Raw genomic sequence first — 16,969 nt, 5'->3', positions numbered from 1 at the left:
ACATGTTGAAGACAAAACCTGGAACAGGCCCGGAAGTGATTAAGCAGCTCGCGCAACCTTCACAGAAGGGGTGTAATCTGAGATCTATCAGCTGTTCCAGGCAACCGTCTAGTTTCATTGTGAAAACCAAGGCTCATGTTGTAGTGTCCTTTAGGAGGAGTGCCAAGTTAAATAAATTCTTGTTCCTTTGACCAGGGGACATGCGAGGCACGTGTGGCAAAGTCTGTGTTGACTAGGAGCTGTAGCAGAGCAGATGCTTTGAATGCCAAAGGTCCCTGGTTCTCTGGCATCTCCAAGTTAGGCAAGGAAGGACTCTGGAGACCCACTGCCAGTCACTATGAACCAAGGGTGGCTGACCTGCAAGTTGTGGATCATGTCAAGCCCCAGAAATGTTTCCAAGTGGTCCCCTAAGACTTTTTGCCCTTTTTATTTTATTTTTTAAAACCCACCTCTGTTTGCTGCTTACTTCTCTTACGCACTAGTCTTTGCTAGCCGTTTGGGTTGTTTCTGGGTGTCCCTAACACTTCCGTCCCCTTCTTACTCTTAAAAAGAGACCTCTTCTCCCCTTGGGGTGCTGACATGGCAAGAATGTCATAGAGCTGTTTCCTTAGCTCTTAAGACCCTCCTCCACTGACACCGCTTCTCATTTTTCCATTCCACATTGGACTAGGAGGAGAGGTCTTTGCCCTGAGGAGCAGAAACATTACTGAGCAAGCATGTGCCATACAGCCTTCCCTAAAAAAAAAAAAAAAAAAAAAAAGGGTTGCCACCGTTCTGAAGAGAGGCCGGAACATCTCTTACCCACAACAGAGATGGTGAAGTTGCGCAGGCTTTCCCCAGTGCTCTGCGCTCGGCAGGAGTACAGGCCCGAATCTTCATAGGTGGCTTCCACAATCTCCAGCATGCTCTGCCGCATGTGGATGCGCCCGCTTGGGAAAAGCTGCTTGGCTTCCTTATACCATATGATCGCAAGGCTGTGGTTGGTGCTGCAGTAGAGCTTCAGCAGACTCCCCGGGTCCAGTAGCAGGTGCTCCTCCTCCGTCTCCAGCATGTGGCTGTCAAGCATCTCTGTCCAATGTAAAAAGAGGGTCAGTGCAAATGACAGTGTGAGCTCACTTTAGAAACAGCGCATGTTTAACACCCGTAACTCAAATGCTCTGGAATATGGGATAAGACAGATGCTAGAAGACACCAACATATAACCCCCATTTCCTCCCTGGGCCACCAGAAGGCATGCTTGAAAGTGTTGGAGCATGAGAAGAGTGACCCTCTAGGAGATGGTTGAATGGGTTGGTCTCACAGGCTTCTGGTTGTCCTGTGCACAAGAACAACCAGCCACCAACTGTGCCACCCCAAGGGCAAATGCCAGAGCTCAAGGCTGCCTGAATTCTCCATCCTCTGACCTGGAAGCTTCATCAACCTTTCCCACATGGAACAGGATTGGTTTTTTCATTTGGGAGAGGAAAGTACTCTGCATATACATGGCAGCAACCATTTTACGTGCGTCCGATGGATGTGTGACCGTGCGCACACTCATCGCCGCAGACCCGGAAGTGGCCTGGAAATGGGGCACAATGGGGCAGGCTTATGCTCGCTCTGCCGATGTACGCAGGCACCAGGAATTCAACCCCCCCGTGGAAACAGAGAGTTGCCAGTATGCCCATAACTTTTGCTGTCTCACTTGTTCTCAGAACACAAGTCGGTCGAGCCCCTTACAGGCGGATCTTCAATGTTCCCATAGTGGGCTAGCACTTGGAAGCTGATCCAATTGGGGAGTGTCTGTGCACTAAGCAGACCTGATCAACAGGAGAGCAGCTTGCTCTGGAGCAGAAATGGGAAGGTCTGGAGTAAGAGGGGGAGGGGAAATTGCCTCAACTAGAAATATTAGTGATTTGGGGAGCTCTGTGTGGAATATTTTCACCTTCAACATGAAAAGTGAAACACTTCTCAAACCTGTGTTTTAAAATTGTTACACAGGCAGAATTATTAAATCCAAGATTTTAAAGGAGTGGTGCCACTTTCGACTGAATTACTAAAGAAGCAACACTGTAAGTTCAAACTCTCAAATGCTTCACAAAACAGAACGTGATCAGGTATTTGATGCAGGAGGGCAATCTGGGAACCTATGGAGCCCATCGCTTCTGCAACATGGTGGCGAGGCATTTGCACAACAAAGTATCTGACGTTTCCTGCTTCACATTTCTGTATCTTCTACATTGGGAAATAAACTGCTGTTTGTATGTGGAAATACACACAGAACTAGCAGCAAAACTGTGTTGAGCTTTTCGCTTCAATTCCTGCAATTTTTCTGTTTTCTGAATATGACACTCAAAGTAATTGAGAGAGCCTCAAGGTCCATAAATAGCAACACCCTTGTGGTCCCGGGCCCTAAGGAAGTTAGATTGGCTTCAACCAGAGCCAGGGCCTTTTCAACTCTGGCTCCGGCCTGGTGGAACGCTCTGCCTCATGAGACCAGGGCCCTGCAGGATCTGATTTCTTTCCACAGGGCCTGTAAGACAGAGTTGTTCCGCCTGGCCTTTGGCTTGGAGCCAATTTGATTCCCTCCCTCTCTTTCTTTTTTCTTTTCCTTCTCCTTCTGCGATGGGGCTACATTTTAATATTTTAATGTTTCAGTATTTTAATGTTGTATTTTTTAATTTTGTTTTTAAGTTGTAATCATTTAACTTGTTTTTATTATTGCTTGTAAGCCGCTCTGAGCCCAGCCTTGGCTGGGGAGGGCGGGGTATAAATAAAAATTATTATTATATTATTATTATTAAAGTAAGGTCAGAATATGGATCTTTCAGACATTGATTCTGCTTAGAGAGATGAAGTTAAGTTGTCATCAATGATATGTTATGAACTGGGATGGAAACTAATAAATAAGGACAACTTTTTATCTACAGTGACTATGACTCTTTTAACACAACCCTGTACATATTTATTCAGTCACAAGTAAGTTCAAAGGGACTTACTCCCAGGTAAATGTGCAAACAATTGTGTATGATAATGAAATAACATTAACTTCTTCAGTATTCTGGAAATTGCAGAATGTGTCTGTCCAAATATATTGCTAGTCCTCAAACTGCATGTTACGGGTGTTTGTGTTCTCTAGAAATATGAGTTAGTTCCATTTCTGCATGATAACGTCTAAGTCCAGATAATAAAATCTATTTTTCATTTGCTCAAATGTTGATGTCATCCATTAACAACTTTTCCTATTTTCCCAACTGACAAAAAGATATACTGTACTTGGGGTGCAACAACTGCCAATGAGAGCTGCAACCTATAGATAATACTGTTGTTGCCAAGGAATTTCATATATGTACCAAACAGCAGTATTTTACATAGCAAGGTATATACAATATATTTTACATCCTTACACCACAGTCCTATTCATGTCTACTCAGAAGTAAGTCCCAATGAGTTCAATGGGATTTACTCCCAGGTAAGTGTGTACTGTTTTGCACCCTTGATCCTTGGTGGTTAGGCTCAATATTAAAGTATGACATACCCTTCAATTTCCCCCTAAATTTCAGTTCCTCCCAAAGAAAGATCCAACTCTCCCTCCCCCACAATATGCACACGGCTTCAAGATTTCTGAAAAACTTGCAATTTTATTCGGGAACCTCTAGAACACCAAATTTACCAAAAACCATTAAAAGTGGGGCAGGGGCTCAGAGGAAGATTCTCCTGTTTCATCCCTGACCACTACTGATTCTGTGGGGAAACACTTCAATTTTAGGGGGATTTTAGCTTGTGCTAGAAATATTTTGTGACTGGTTGAACATAGGATGCCAGGTGTACAAAAGCCAGTGATTGTATGCAGATTCTATAAATGTTGATTTGGGCAGAGGAAGCGATATATTTGGGGCTGGTGCTCACAGGGTGTTGGCGGCAAGCGACTGCTTAAGACCGAGACAGAGACAGAATGAGTGGGATTTCTAAGGACTAGGTTGAAATTGCTAAAAGTATGGACTACAGTTTGAGGGGAAATGCAGTCACAATTCGAGCTCCCCCCCCCACCTGCCACCTTCCTGAGGATCCTCTGAGCCCAACTCACAAGCCCCTTTGTCCAGCGCCCCCTCCTTTGCCTCTTGTTCTGTGGAGCAATGATGTCATCAAAGCCCCTCTCCTGCCAGTCCTGGACAGGAGAAAGGATCCTGGCGGACACTGACGCATGACTTCTCTGCTTAGCTCTCCCTCTCTCCCCCCCGCACACCACATCCCACCCCGCCCCTTCTCTCTCTGTGGGGGCCCTCGATTGAGTGGTCACTCTCAGCGCCCAGAGTGACTGTTTTGACAGATTCCAAAATGAACATGTCAGGAAGCCCGCGACCGCTGCCCCTCCCCCCCAGAGCCCCTCTCCCCCAATCACCATTGTCCCAGCCATACTGCTCCTTTCCCGTGCTCTCTCTGCCCCGACTTACAATAGGGGCCAGTCCCCCTTTCAGCAGACGGGGCTCTGCCTTTGCAGGATTGGGCAAACGGTCATGGGGGGGGGGCGGAGCCGGAAGGATGGGAATGAGATAAGCAGCCTCCCCTCCACCCTCTTCGCCAACAGGAGACTCATTTCCCCTCTCCCCTTTTCATTTAGCTCCATTCCTCCTGCTCGCTTCTCTCATGCTCAACACAAAAGGCCTTCCCTCCCCCCCCTCCCCATGGCATGAGTGGGAGTGAGAGGTTTCACACTCAGCTGACTCCACAACTTCCCACCTCCCTGTTTGTCTAACCTGGATTTGAACTATAATTGCTTTGGTGACCCTTCCTCCTTCTCCAAAGTTAGCCTGGGTTGCGTGGGAGCCCTGCCAGCTCCCCCTTCTCCCCACCCCACCCCTCCCCACAATGCCTCGAACCAGCTCAGTCACAAACCAGACCCATTCTCCCAAGTTTGACTGATGCTAGGTCTTCCCAGCTGATGAATGCTGGCCTCCCTTCATGATGCTCTGGGACAGAACTCTGGGTGGGAGGTGGGTGGGGTACCCTGATAGGAAAATGCTGCCAACCAGCAGAGACAGCCATGAGAATGCTGTTATCATAGAACTGGGTCTTTCTTACTTTACATCCACCATCACTGTCCCTCCAGCAGCATCAGAGGCCTAGGTAACCCTGCAAATCTTGGACAGCAAAGATTCTTCTTTCCATCCTGAACCTTGGAGCTTCTTCATTTTAAAACAAACAAACAGCCATACCGGGCAGCTTCAGATGCTAGCTGAGTTAGATGCTACTTGGAAACTTCTAAGAAAAAAATGGTATGTGCAGGGGAACTCCATAGACACATCTATCCCCAATTTAGGGAAACTCTTGCACAACCAGGACTGGGAGGCTTTGAATCAGCAACTAATGCAACCTTGTGAATGTTACTACCTGGAGTGGACATCTCGCTTGCTTGCCTTCATCACTGACCCTGAGAATATGCTCCTGTGCAGAGAGGGGGGGGGATATGTTCCCCACAGCTGTTCTTTACTACCGAAGCACTTAATGTAATTGCCAAGGGTAATTTAAGAGTTTTCTACGAATATGGCTTCAGACCGAGAAAACCATTCTGATTGGAAGGGAAGCAAGCCCCCACCTTTAGGAGAGCTTTAAATAGATACAGAGCCCATTTGATTAGGAGTCTTTTAAGAGACCCCTAGAGCAAGCAGAGGCTGTTTCCAGAGTAGCATTTCAGAGGGCGAAGAGTGTTCAAACAACAAAGTTTGCATCCTGAACAAATCTGGAAAAGATTTCCAACTGGAGGACCCGATGGCGAAGATACCATCGTTTCTCTACCCTTTGTCAAAATCGCACTTGAGAATAGCTCACTTTAATTCGCTGAAGGGTCTGCATCCTTCTAAACAGTTTGGTGGGCCTCTTGCCCCCATGAGAAAAATCAGGAACAAATATGGAGCCTCCCAGTTCCGCAGGTATAACTTGCACAAAGGGTGAAGATACGCTAAAGGTGTCTTCTAAAGGTTGTATGTTTAGCCCTGCCTCCTGTGTGACACAGCTCCTCCTATCCCAGGGGATAAACATCAGAAGTGGGGGGAGCCTGCCCTTGGACCACGGGGAAGCCTCACATGCCAAACAGGCTCCCCACTTCAGAAGTTTATGGCTCAGCATGGCAGGAGAAACCACAAAACTTTAGGGATGGGGCTAAACATGCAACCCTGTAGCCACTTTCACAATGCTTCCTTCCTTCACAGAGTAGTATCTGAAGAGCGCTTAAGGGAATCTAAATACTAACACCTGGGAAAAACACCCGGCCAAATTGACTTCAAGGAATTTCAAGTGCTAATACACAGGATAGGCATTTGAAGCCCCTGTCCAGAACATCACCCCCACTTTTCATCACCCACCTTTTTTCTCTTGAGTATATATGGTGCCTTCTGAAAACAGAATACAGAGAATAGCCTATATGCCAACTGCTACAATAAGCTTAAGCCCACTCCCAGGTAGCCAGGTAGGTGATGGTAGAGCATTACAGCGCTCAGGGTGACAGCAGGAGCAGGGGCACATAGGCACAAATAACAATATCCCCATCTGTTTGGTGGCAGGGCCAATAGCAGGATAAATGCCTTTTCTCAGGCATGAGGGATGGTGCCAAGTCCCTGGCTTGGCATTTTACCCTCACTCTGCCAGAGGATGCTGAAAGTACAAAGCTAGACCGAAGGATCAGCAGTCCTAGCAAATTTGATTACTCGGAAGGGGCCAGTCATCAAAAACGCAGACCACATTGGCCAAATAACAAAACCAAACTACACAAATTCCAAATGTTGCCTTTATTACAGGGTTTATCTGACAAGTGGAATGCCTGCATTGTGTGTCTGGCTCCCTTGCAAGGGCTCCACAAAGCAGAACTGCAGTTATTTTGACAAAACACCAGATCAGACAACTTGCATCAACCCTGCTATATATGTCTAACAACGTATTTGTACTATACTCCTATCATACACAAATCCATACACAGCTGTTTGGCTGCGCTTAGTTCCGTCTTGTAGTTACCTACTTAAAACTGATAAACAGAATAAAGGACTAGACAATCAGGAGGGGGGAAATTAAACTAGACCCAAGGGAGAACTTTGGTCCTGGTTTGTAAAGCAGGAAAGCACATGACAGAGACACCCAGGGCAGCCAAGGGGAAATTAGGCCCTATCAAGACCTTGCTCTCACAAGCTGGTTACTATGGAAAAATCTTCCCCTTCCCTGGCACAAAGTGTTCCTAGGGAATTCGGGCTAATCTGGAGGAAATTGGTATTTAGATTGTGCCTTAATGTACAAGTAGTCTCTGTTTGAGGCTGGGATCTCTTATACGCTGGAGCACAAAGCAAACACCTATGTGAGCGCTCTTTGTGCCCCCTCCACCAGCACAAGGACAGCCTTTCAAACTGTACTTTCGACTCTGCAGCCATTACCACTGCCTGTGCTCTGTGTAAGCGCAAGGAAGGGGTGGAGGGAAGGAAGAAGCTAGGAACTCAAAAGCACCGTGAGCCATTCCGATTGATTCCAAGCCGATGCCGCCGCCTACACACACCGCACCAGAATAGGGTGGACGTGCTGAACGCACAGAGAAGTTAAGGCTAGCAGGTTAGAGGAGAGCAGGCTTGCAACACATTGAGGCACTACACATATAACATGAATTAGGCCAGTGTAGATGGTGTATTGGATGTGAGAGGGCTGGTTTCCATCTCTGCCATGGATCTCTCTCTCTGTATTCCCATGTCACGGCAAACACAGAAGAAGACCATACAAGCCTCAGAAAATGAAAAGTGTCCTATAAACACCAAACAGTCATAGCCCCTGAATAGATGGCCACCCTGACTCTTGCACCCAAACACACCCTAATCTTTCTGCTCACCTGGTTTCATCATTCCTTCAGCAGAAGCAGCTGCCCAAGCACATGTTGTTGCCACTGCCAGGAACCTGAGAAGGCCACACAGCAGGGCTGTCATCCTGTTGTCTCTTCTTGTCCCGCGGCTCCCACTTGGATCCTCCAAGCCTAGATTGAGAAGGGAAAGGGGTTGTCACTCCATCGAGTTTTCCATTGCAGTGCAGAACGATTGTGTATCCTATGTCCACAACCATCTAGAACTCCCAATAATATATTGGGGAAGAGGTAGTTATTAAGACAGCAGTACCTGTAGCCATTCTAGGCTGCTGGACATTTTCTTTGGAAGGAGGGAGTTGATTTGCCAATCAGCACAGAAGAATCTGTTTGCAACAATCCCAGAATATGCCCAGTTCTGCTCGTGAGTGAGCCATTGTACCTCAGTGGTAAAGCCCAGCAGTACCAAGTAGGGCTAGGAGAGGTTTCTGTCTGAAACCCTGAAGAGATGCTGCCAGTCAGTGTAGACAATACTGAGCTAGAGGAACCAGTGGGTCTGACTTTGTAAAAGGCAGCTTCCTATGAGATGCTGATGTGAAACAAATTCATTTCCTGGATAGAACACTGCCTACAGCATTGCACTAGAATTCTACAACCCTCATCTTGAGCATGAGGTGGCCTCCAAGGGAGATGCACTACAGAGGCTGGGTGTCACCTAGCCAGCTCTTCATGGCCAAAGTCCACCAGATTATCTTAAGATAGTTCCTGCCTGGAAAAGACAGCCCCTTGCTGGCCAACTCCTGCTCCTATGCCTTTCTTCCCCCCAAATCTCAATGGTACAACCTTCTCATGCACTTTGATAATGACCCAAGGAGCAGAACAAACCATGGGGTGGGGAGGGTAAGAAGAAATACAAAGTGGGGTAGCGAAAGGAATTCTCGTGCAGGACGAAAGCGAGTTTAAGTTCGAACACGTGGTGCTTATTGGTAATAAACTCACGGCCGGAGCGTGCGTGCGTAAAGGCACTTCCACTGCCCAGCTGCACACAGCACACAGTCCAAAGGAAAGTTAAGAAGCCGGTTTAAAAGTGCCGCCGAAAGCCACGAGGTTCGAGAGCACGGTTAGGAGCACAAGCCCCGTTCAATTAACGCAAGATTTCCAATTGCGCTTGCGGCCGTGGATTGGTGCGGATGGGCAGGCGCGTCCAGGGCGCGCGTCGGTGTGAACGGTGTGAGTGCGCCGCGCCTAGGGACGCGTGTCTTGCGTGCAACCTGCATATCTGGGTGCCTGTTCCCTGGGAAAGGAGCGTACGTGGTGCGAGTGCAGAGAGCAGCGCCCGAGAACAGGCTCTCGGGGGCAGCTTAATCTTTAATCCGAGCGACAAAAGAACCTCTGCGCGCCCGGACAGTTTGGTAACAGATTTACAGACCCTCCCGGTCGAAGTCCACCGCCTCCCAGGGCGCGGGGAGAACAGCCCTTCGCCCCGCCACACCCCGGGGAGCCTCCTGGGTCGCGGCGGACAAGAGACCCGGATCTCTCTCCCCGGGGGCCATTCCTAGCCCCGCAGCGGACAACGTAGACGGAGTCCACCTCACCTCTTGCCGCCGCCGCCGCCGCTTCAGCGCTGTCCCGCGGCTCCGTGCTGCGGCGCGCTTCGCCCGGGCTCCATCCCTCGCCGGGCAAGCCGGCTGGGCAAGGGAGCGAGGCTCCTCCACTCCCTCGCTCGCTCGCTCGCTCCCTGGTGCCGGCGAGTCGCAAGGAAAGTGGCCGAAGAATAAATCCGACGGCCGAGCGCGGCGGGCTCCACAAAGGTTCTTCGCCGGCTTGGTGGGAGCGATCAGCCCGGCCGCGCTTGGCTCTCCCCGCCTGCAGCCCTCGCGCCTTCTGTCGGCTCCAGCAACAGGCGCGGGGACTTTGTAGCGAAAGCTCTCGGGTTACACCCCCGCGCCGCGCGCCGCCGGCCCGCTCGGAGCCAACAATGGGCCGCGAAAAGAGCCAGGGCCGAGGGGGAGGGTCGCAGGGGCCCCGCCCCGCCCCTTGTCCCCTCCCCTCCCCCTGCGCCCTCCCCCGCCCGCGCCAGGGCCTTTTCACACTCACATTAGCTAAATTCTCTCCCCCAAAGCTCCGGCAAAGGGGATTAAGCGGAGTTCATTCTCTGCCGGGGCTTTGCTTCCTCTCTGCTGGCAGCGGTAACTGGAGACACCACTCATTAAACTCCTGCTCACAAGGAGCGCGTCGTGGAGAGGGTGGGGGGGCCCTTTCGGAAGACAGAAACGCTGCGCGGGGATGTGTGTGAAAATAATTAAAACCCCATGGAACCCGACGGGGCTGGGGCGAGGAGAGGCAAAAAAAAAAAAAAAAAAAAAGAAAAGAAAAGAAAAAAGGATTGTGCACTGGTGTACATTCAATAAAGCGTTTCTTAACTGCCCGCAAAAAAAGCAAGAGCTTGCATTTGTAGGCAGAATGGAGTTCTACCTGTGGAACTCACGGCTGCATGATTTTTATTAAGCAAGGGAGATAAATTCGATTCTTCTGTCTTTCTTTAAGGGTGCTGGGAATATCCAGATTCCACCTACCAACTCCATAAAGTTTCTAGGTCTGATGGTAACCAGGATCAGAGTTACACCTGTTATCTGCTGCTTGTGAGAGACATGAGTGTTATCCCATATGGAGAGATAGAGGCAACACAGGAAAGAAGCTCCTCAGCTTGATGCCAGAAGGCCAGCATGTCTCTGAACGCTGCATAAAGTTTGGACCCAATTAACTACATCACTTAGCTTAGTGGGAGGATGTGTCAGAGATGACTTGGTGCATGTTAAGCCAAAAATCATTATGGGAACTTGGAAGCAGCTGCAGTTACCGGGAAGCAAATGGTTAATATGTACGCAGACAGCTGCACATGGACACAGCTAACTGATTCTTTCTGCAAGACCCTCTGTAACCCAACCAGGAATTCTAGGCTTTGGCAAGGAAGGGCTGGGAGAGTAAGTTCTGGTGGGGAAAAGATGCATAGAAGTTGTTTTAGTGCAGAGCTCAACACACACAAGAGCATTGTGTGTCAGAGTGTGTGAAGAATGCTTCCCCATTATTACAGCTACAATATAAGCGACTGTGTCTAGCTTAGTTGGAGTAGAAAGTGTGGTTTTTACTTTCAAGCTTTGGGCCTCCTTTCTTAAAGTGGTGTTGTGAGATATACCTCTAACCTACACCAAGGCTCTCATCATCCCTTGCCATTTGGCCATGCTAGCTGAGGCTAAAGGAATTTGGAGTCCAACATCAACCAGAAGGCCACAGGTACTCCACCCCTGATCTACAGGATCACAAATTGAATAATAGATTTGTAGAGTTGGAAGGGACCTTAAGAGCCATCTAGTCCCTGCAATGCAGGAATCTCAGCTGAAGCATCCATGACAGATGGCCATCCAACCTCTGCTTAAAACCTCCAAGGAAGGAGAGTCCAGAACCTTCTGAGGGAGTCGGCTGAATAATACTTCCCTTGATCTGGACACTATACATCTGCTGACACAGCCTAGAATAGCACTAGCTTTCTTTGCTGCTGTATCACATTGGTATTTAAAATTCATCTATTGATAAGGCGCATCACATTTCCTTACAACAACATTACCAATATCTTTGTTTCTGGCAGCACACATTATCCCCTCATTCAAAAATCTGGATTGGGCAAAATTTGTTTTGATTCTGATGGGCATATACTGAGAGGATGATGCTTTAAAACAGGGGTTGGCAAGGTTTACCGGCCGTGGGCCGGATCACTCCCATGGAGATCGTCCGTGGGCTGGACTGGTGCAGCGCAATGCCGGAAATCGCGTCTGCACATGTCTGCGGCGCCGAAAATTGCTTCTGCACATGCCCAGATGCCAGAAATCGCACCTGCGCAGAAGTGATTTTTGGCATCTGGACATGCGCAGACGTCATTTCTGGCGCCACTCAGCAAGTCCCCGCGCCGTGCTGGTTTAGCGCAGCACACAGGGGACTTGCTGAGCAGGCGGCTCGGTTTGGGGGCAGCTCGTGGGCCGGTAAAACGGTTCTTCATGGGCCGCACGTTGCCGACCCCTGCTTTAAAAAGAACGTAAGAGCCTACTGGATCAGGTCAATGACCCATCCAGTTTAGCATCCTCTTTTTGCAGTGGCCAACCAGATGCCTATGAGAAACCCAAAAGCAGCCCCTGAGCACAACTGCCCTCTTCTCACTTGTGATTTCCAGCACCTGGCATTCAGAAACATACCACATTCGACAGTGGAGGCTGAACAGTGCCTTCATGGTTAGCTGCCACCAAAAGCCTTCTTTTTAATGGTTTCCTACCCCACCTTTTGGAGAATATACCCTTCCAAGGCAGATTCAAACAAATCAGTTTAAAAAACATTACTATTCCTGTTATACAAAATAATGGGGGGGGGATTACAATGTTAAAGCAGCAATGGAAAATAGTTCTTTAGACACAACCACCATAAAATCATCCATGTGTAGACTGCATTTTTTTATATATAAAAAGCATTATGTGTGGTCCTAAAGAACAATGGAGAGGTGTGCATATGAATTTTCCTAGAAAGAGAGTTGCAGAGAAACTGGGACTACTACCAGAAAGAAGTCCCTGTCCTTGGCACTTCTGGAATAGCTCAGTCAGTAAAGCATGAGACTCGGGGCATGGGTTCAAGCCCCAAGTTGGACAAAATATTCCTGCATTTCAGGACCCTCATGGTCCCTTTCAACTCTACAATTCTATGATTCTCTAGACTCACCAACCTAACCACTTTCAGCAGTGGACCAGAGAGATACCTGCATTAGATGACCCTTATGGTCCCTTCCAACTATGGGATTCTATGTTACTCACCAAACTAACCACTTTCCGTGGTGGGCCAGAAAGATGGTATCAGATGCTGAGCTGTAAGAACCATCCTACACTTGGGGTCTATGGCCAGGTGCTAATAATCTGGGATTCAGATGCATGTTTGGAAAGGGAAACAATGGGATGACAGTGAATTATCAGACCCCGCCCTCCCCCCACCACACACAATCTTTTCAAAAGAAAAAGAAAAACACCAGCAGAGGCTTTCTCTGATGCTCTATCACACCAGGAAGCCTCCAGAGGAGCCACATTGTCTGTGCTTGTTATCACAATGTGGGGACGGTTATCCACATGAAGGAATTTGCCTCATTGCTCTTCCCAAACAGCTAAGCAATGAACCATCCATATTTCTCACCCCACATCTTCCTTGTGCTATAAAAAACTAGGGTGCAGACATATAGCAGACACACACTCCACAGAAAACCAATCCTTCACCCGTCAAAATTTAGGGAATAATCCCTGAGAGAAATTACACTTTATTTTAGCATACAGAACAATCCCCAAAAAAGACATATTGGCTCTCCTAGTGACTCTAAATATTTCTTCTGCAGAAGGAAATACCTTGGAGAAACCTTTCCCAATAGTTCTTTCATTCAAATCCTGTTTTAAAAGCATATTTTGTGTATGAATAGGGTGGGCCTGTGACTTGGATTCAAGAACTAAAGTATTTATCATCTCAAAACAATAGCCAGACTGCCCAGGTAATGCAATCATTATCAGGTATCTTGGCAGGCAGGAGAGAAGCCTAACTCTCAATTTTTTGTGGTTGACTGCCTCTTTCTGTGATGCATGTATGATGCCTTTAGGGTGGTTCTTGGCAAAAGGGTTGGGCAATGTCTAAAGCCTTTAAAGGTTCCTGCACACTTTGTTCTTGTTCTCTCGCCTCCTTGCAAGGAAGGGGGGAACTCTATTGCAACAGAAAAATAAAAATCTGCTTTGCTTTCACCGGATCCTGCCTCCATCCACTCTTCTCTGACCAATCATGGACTTGGGGGACTCAGAGTCCCTTGATGGGAAGTTGGGCTGTAAAAGCCAACCCCCACTTTTCCTACAACACTCGCACTGCATTGCTTGGCAAGCACAACTTGGATGGATCCACCCAGTTTTGGGATATATATAATCTATCCAACAGCAGCTCCGAAGCTTCCAGGTTGGCTGTAGGAAACACCCTTTGGAGCAACTTGCCAATATGCTCTCTGCTGCTGCCTTTGCCCATTAGCCATTGTCTCTTGGTGGCAAACTGCAGATGGAAGCACTGGTGGGGACAGAGGGAACAGTAAGGCTGGTTAATATAATGAGCCAGGGGCAAGCTGCCCCTCCCCTCCCCTGTTTTGTCATGGAAAAGCTATCACAAGATAGCTAATTAATCAACAGCAGTGGCAGCCTCCCAACTCAGTTTTCCATGCTGAACAGGGGCTATTGAAACTGCTGATTAAATCTCTCCCTTAAAGTGAAGTTGCATCCAAACAAACTCACATTCCAAACCAACTACTCCCCCCTCCCTCCCCAGCTATTCTTCCTGGGTAGATCTTCATCTGTGGAGCATCCTCCTTTCAGGCAAAGCTTTCCATATCAATAGGCTCCCAGAATGGGGGGATTAGCTATGGCTCCCCAGTCCCCAGGTAACTGTGGCCTTTGGGCTTAGTGGATGAGCTTGCTTGCCGCACAGCCTTCCTTGAGTTTTCTTCCTTCCTTTCTTAAAGGGTAAGAGCAACTGGCGCAATAGTTTTACCTGGGGTATAATATGGGGAAGATGCCCTCCACCCCTTTACACCCTCTTGAGATCAGGGAAGGGTTGTATTCAGGCAGAGATAGCTCAGTTGGTTAGAGTGTGGTGCTGATAACCACTAAGGTTGTAGGTTTGATCCCCATATGGGACAGCTGCATATTTCTGCTTTCAGGTGGTTGAACTAGATGAATCTCAGGGTTCCTTCCAATTCTATAGTCCCATAATTCTATGAAAAAACGCCTCCATCACATTATGGGTTACAATTTTTAGGTGTGTCTGTCTGTGAATTAGCATGAAACGTTAATACTGAGTCTCAACTGCATGTGTAGGTTATTGCTGTTGTTTTGCTGCAGGGTTATATACACCCTAGGAACGTGAGGTCATTTGTGGCTTTCTGTCACATGCACAGCTTCATCACCATAAACAATGACATCTTGCGTACTTTTCCAAGGGAATTCAAGGTGGCTAACAATCAGAAACTACAATCACAAAATATAAAGCAATTCACAATAAAACATGAGCAGAAAACCCAAAACCCAATAATAATTACAAAACAGCCATCTGAACGGAAAGATCCAAATACTGTACCCTAAGGAGGAAATATTCAACCAAAGGCCTTTTTAAACAAACACATCTTCACCAGCCATCTAAAGGTGGAGCTCACTTGGCAAAGGCTTTCTACAGGGTGGGGAAAGGACAGAAAAGGCCCTAGCCAAGTAGGCCTCATAGTTGTGAGGGGTGCAGAGCTGGGGCAGGGTATCCCAAACTTGGGTCTCCAGCTGTTTTTGGACTACAGTTTCCATTATCCCTGACCACTGGTCCTGCTAGCTATAGATGATGGAAGCTGTAGTCCAAAAACAGCTGGAGACCCAAGTTTTGGAAACCCTGAGCTGGGGGATGATTGGAGCAGGTGGAAGAAGGCTGTCATTCAGTGAAACAGGTCCCAAGTGACAGAGGGCTTTGAAGACTAACAGCAGCACCTTGAAATGAGTGCAGAAACAACTCACCAGGCAATGCAGGTCACAGAAAACTGGTACAATAGACTCAGTGCCTAACACCTGTCAACATCCCACCCGCAGCATTTTTCACTAGTTGCAGTTCCCAAAGGGCAGCCCTATGGAAAGTGTATTGCAGGTCACTAGGGCATGAATGACTCTAGCAAGGTCTGACATTGTCAGGAAAGGTCACAGCAAACTGGCCAAAGCTTGGAAAAGGCACCCCTTACTACTAACACTACTGGCATGCCTAACAAGAGCGCCAGGCCATGGAGTATCCCCCAAGCTATGAACCTGATCTTTCAGAGGCAGCAGAACCCCTTTCGAGAGTGTAAACGCAAACCTATGGCAGATGGTTCTACTGCCAACAGCATTTCAGCTTTGTCTGGATTAAGTTTCAGCTTGCTCAGTCCCATCCAGTCCTTCCTAGCTACCAAGCAGCCATTTGGCTTTTGACTGACTCCCTCAGATCAAATGAAAATGAGAGATAAGAGCTGAATGGCATCAAGTCACATGCACTGAAGACTCTGCAGGTTCAGCCCTGACATGTTGTGTAATCCATGTGTGGGTTTTAACCTCCTTTCTAAGGAGAATTGTTTTCCATGGTGGAATTATGGAACACATGAAATGATTTTATCTGAGAGGAAGCCTGTTGGGGGAGAGGAGAGAAGGAAAATAACCCCCCTTCTTCTAGACCCTCCAGCCTAAATGTGTGATACTGGCCTCCCTGAAGGGGCCAGAGGGCTTAGCCCTGGAATCTGCGGCCAGGGCTTAACTCTGGAACATGCGTAAAAATCGTAATAATGCCTCTGAGTGCCCAATGTTGTAGTGTGTTTCTTTCACCATTGAGTAAATAAGAGCAGTCATCTGGGATTAAGAGGGAAAACACTTCCAGGTGAGACCAAATTGACTTGCAACCTCCAGCACTTTAAAACTTTTTTTTTTAACCCCTTTGTCTGGAGAGTTATCTGTTCCTCATAATCTTTTTGCTAGTAAAAAATATGCTGCTAAACATGGGCTATGGAGTCAGTGGCAAAACTGCATGGCATCTTGTGCTGTCCCCCATCAACTGCTTCTAACATGTCTAAGTCCTTGCTGCTGCTGTTTTTTAAAGAGCAAAACATTTCTGGGTCTTCTGGAAGTTAAGAGCTTTCTTGATGCGAGTCCTGAACCGCAGCAGCTGCCTGATGGACATGGATAGGAGGCAGAGGGGATTGTGTAATTAGGCAGAGAAATAACAGAGGCAGAGAAGCGTATAATGTGCTCATATTCATCTCCAGGGCTTGTGTTTGCCGCTGGAAGTTCCATCGCGTCCGGACAGCAAAGCTTGCAGGCCTTGTTCTGAGGCTGCCTTCTGCATTCCAGCGTAGCCCTGTTGCTCGCATGCTTTGTCCACTAGCTCTGAGAGCAACCTGGATTTACAATGCAAATTACCCCATGGGTTATGCAAATCACGTTCTTCATAAAAGCCACATACATTGCCCTGGGGCAATCCGAGCCCATGCTTGGTTTTGCTCTGATCCCACAGGAAGTGCTGCACTGCCAGTAGGGGTCTGACACACAGAAAGCAATT

At 47.9% G+C, this 16,969-nt stretch overlaps 1 protein-coding gene across 4 annotated transcripts in view; it reads right to left on the bottom strand.

Annotated features, from left to right (window-relative positions):
* FGFR4 (fibroblast growth factor receptor 4) overlaps nucleotides 1-16,969 on the bottom strand; it is a 51,299-nt gene that overhangs the window by 17,068 nt on the left and 17,262 nt on the right. For 3 of the 4 annotated variants that reach the window (XM_081850201.1, XM_081850203.1, XM_081850200.1), the window contains 2 exons: nucleotides 7,838-7,978; nucleotides 802-1,068 (listed from right to left, as the gene is read on the bottom strand). In XM_081850201.1, the coding sequence (XP_081706327.1) occupies nucleotides 802-1,068; nucleotides 7,838-7,978 (408 nt within the window). Of the gene's footprint in view, nucleotides 1-801; nucleotides 1,069-7,837; nucleotides 7,979-9,399; nucleotides 9,756-16,969 lie in introns of those variants that run through there. The other variant, XM_081850202.1, reaches the window with a different exon arrangement.

The sequence above is a fragment of the Podarcis erhardii genome (genome assembly GCF_964252035.2).
Source record: "Podarcis erhardii genome assembly, chromosome: 2".
Taxonomy (NCBI): domain Eukaryota; kingdom Metazoa; phylum Chordata; class Lepidosauria; order Squamata; family Lacertidae; genus Podarcis; species Podarcis erhardii.
This window is presented reverse-complemented; position numbering and strand designations above follow the sequence as displayed.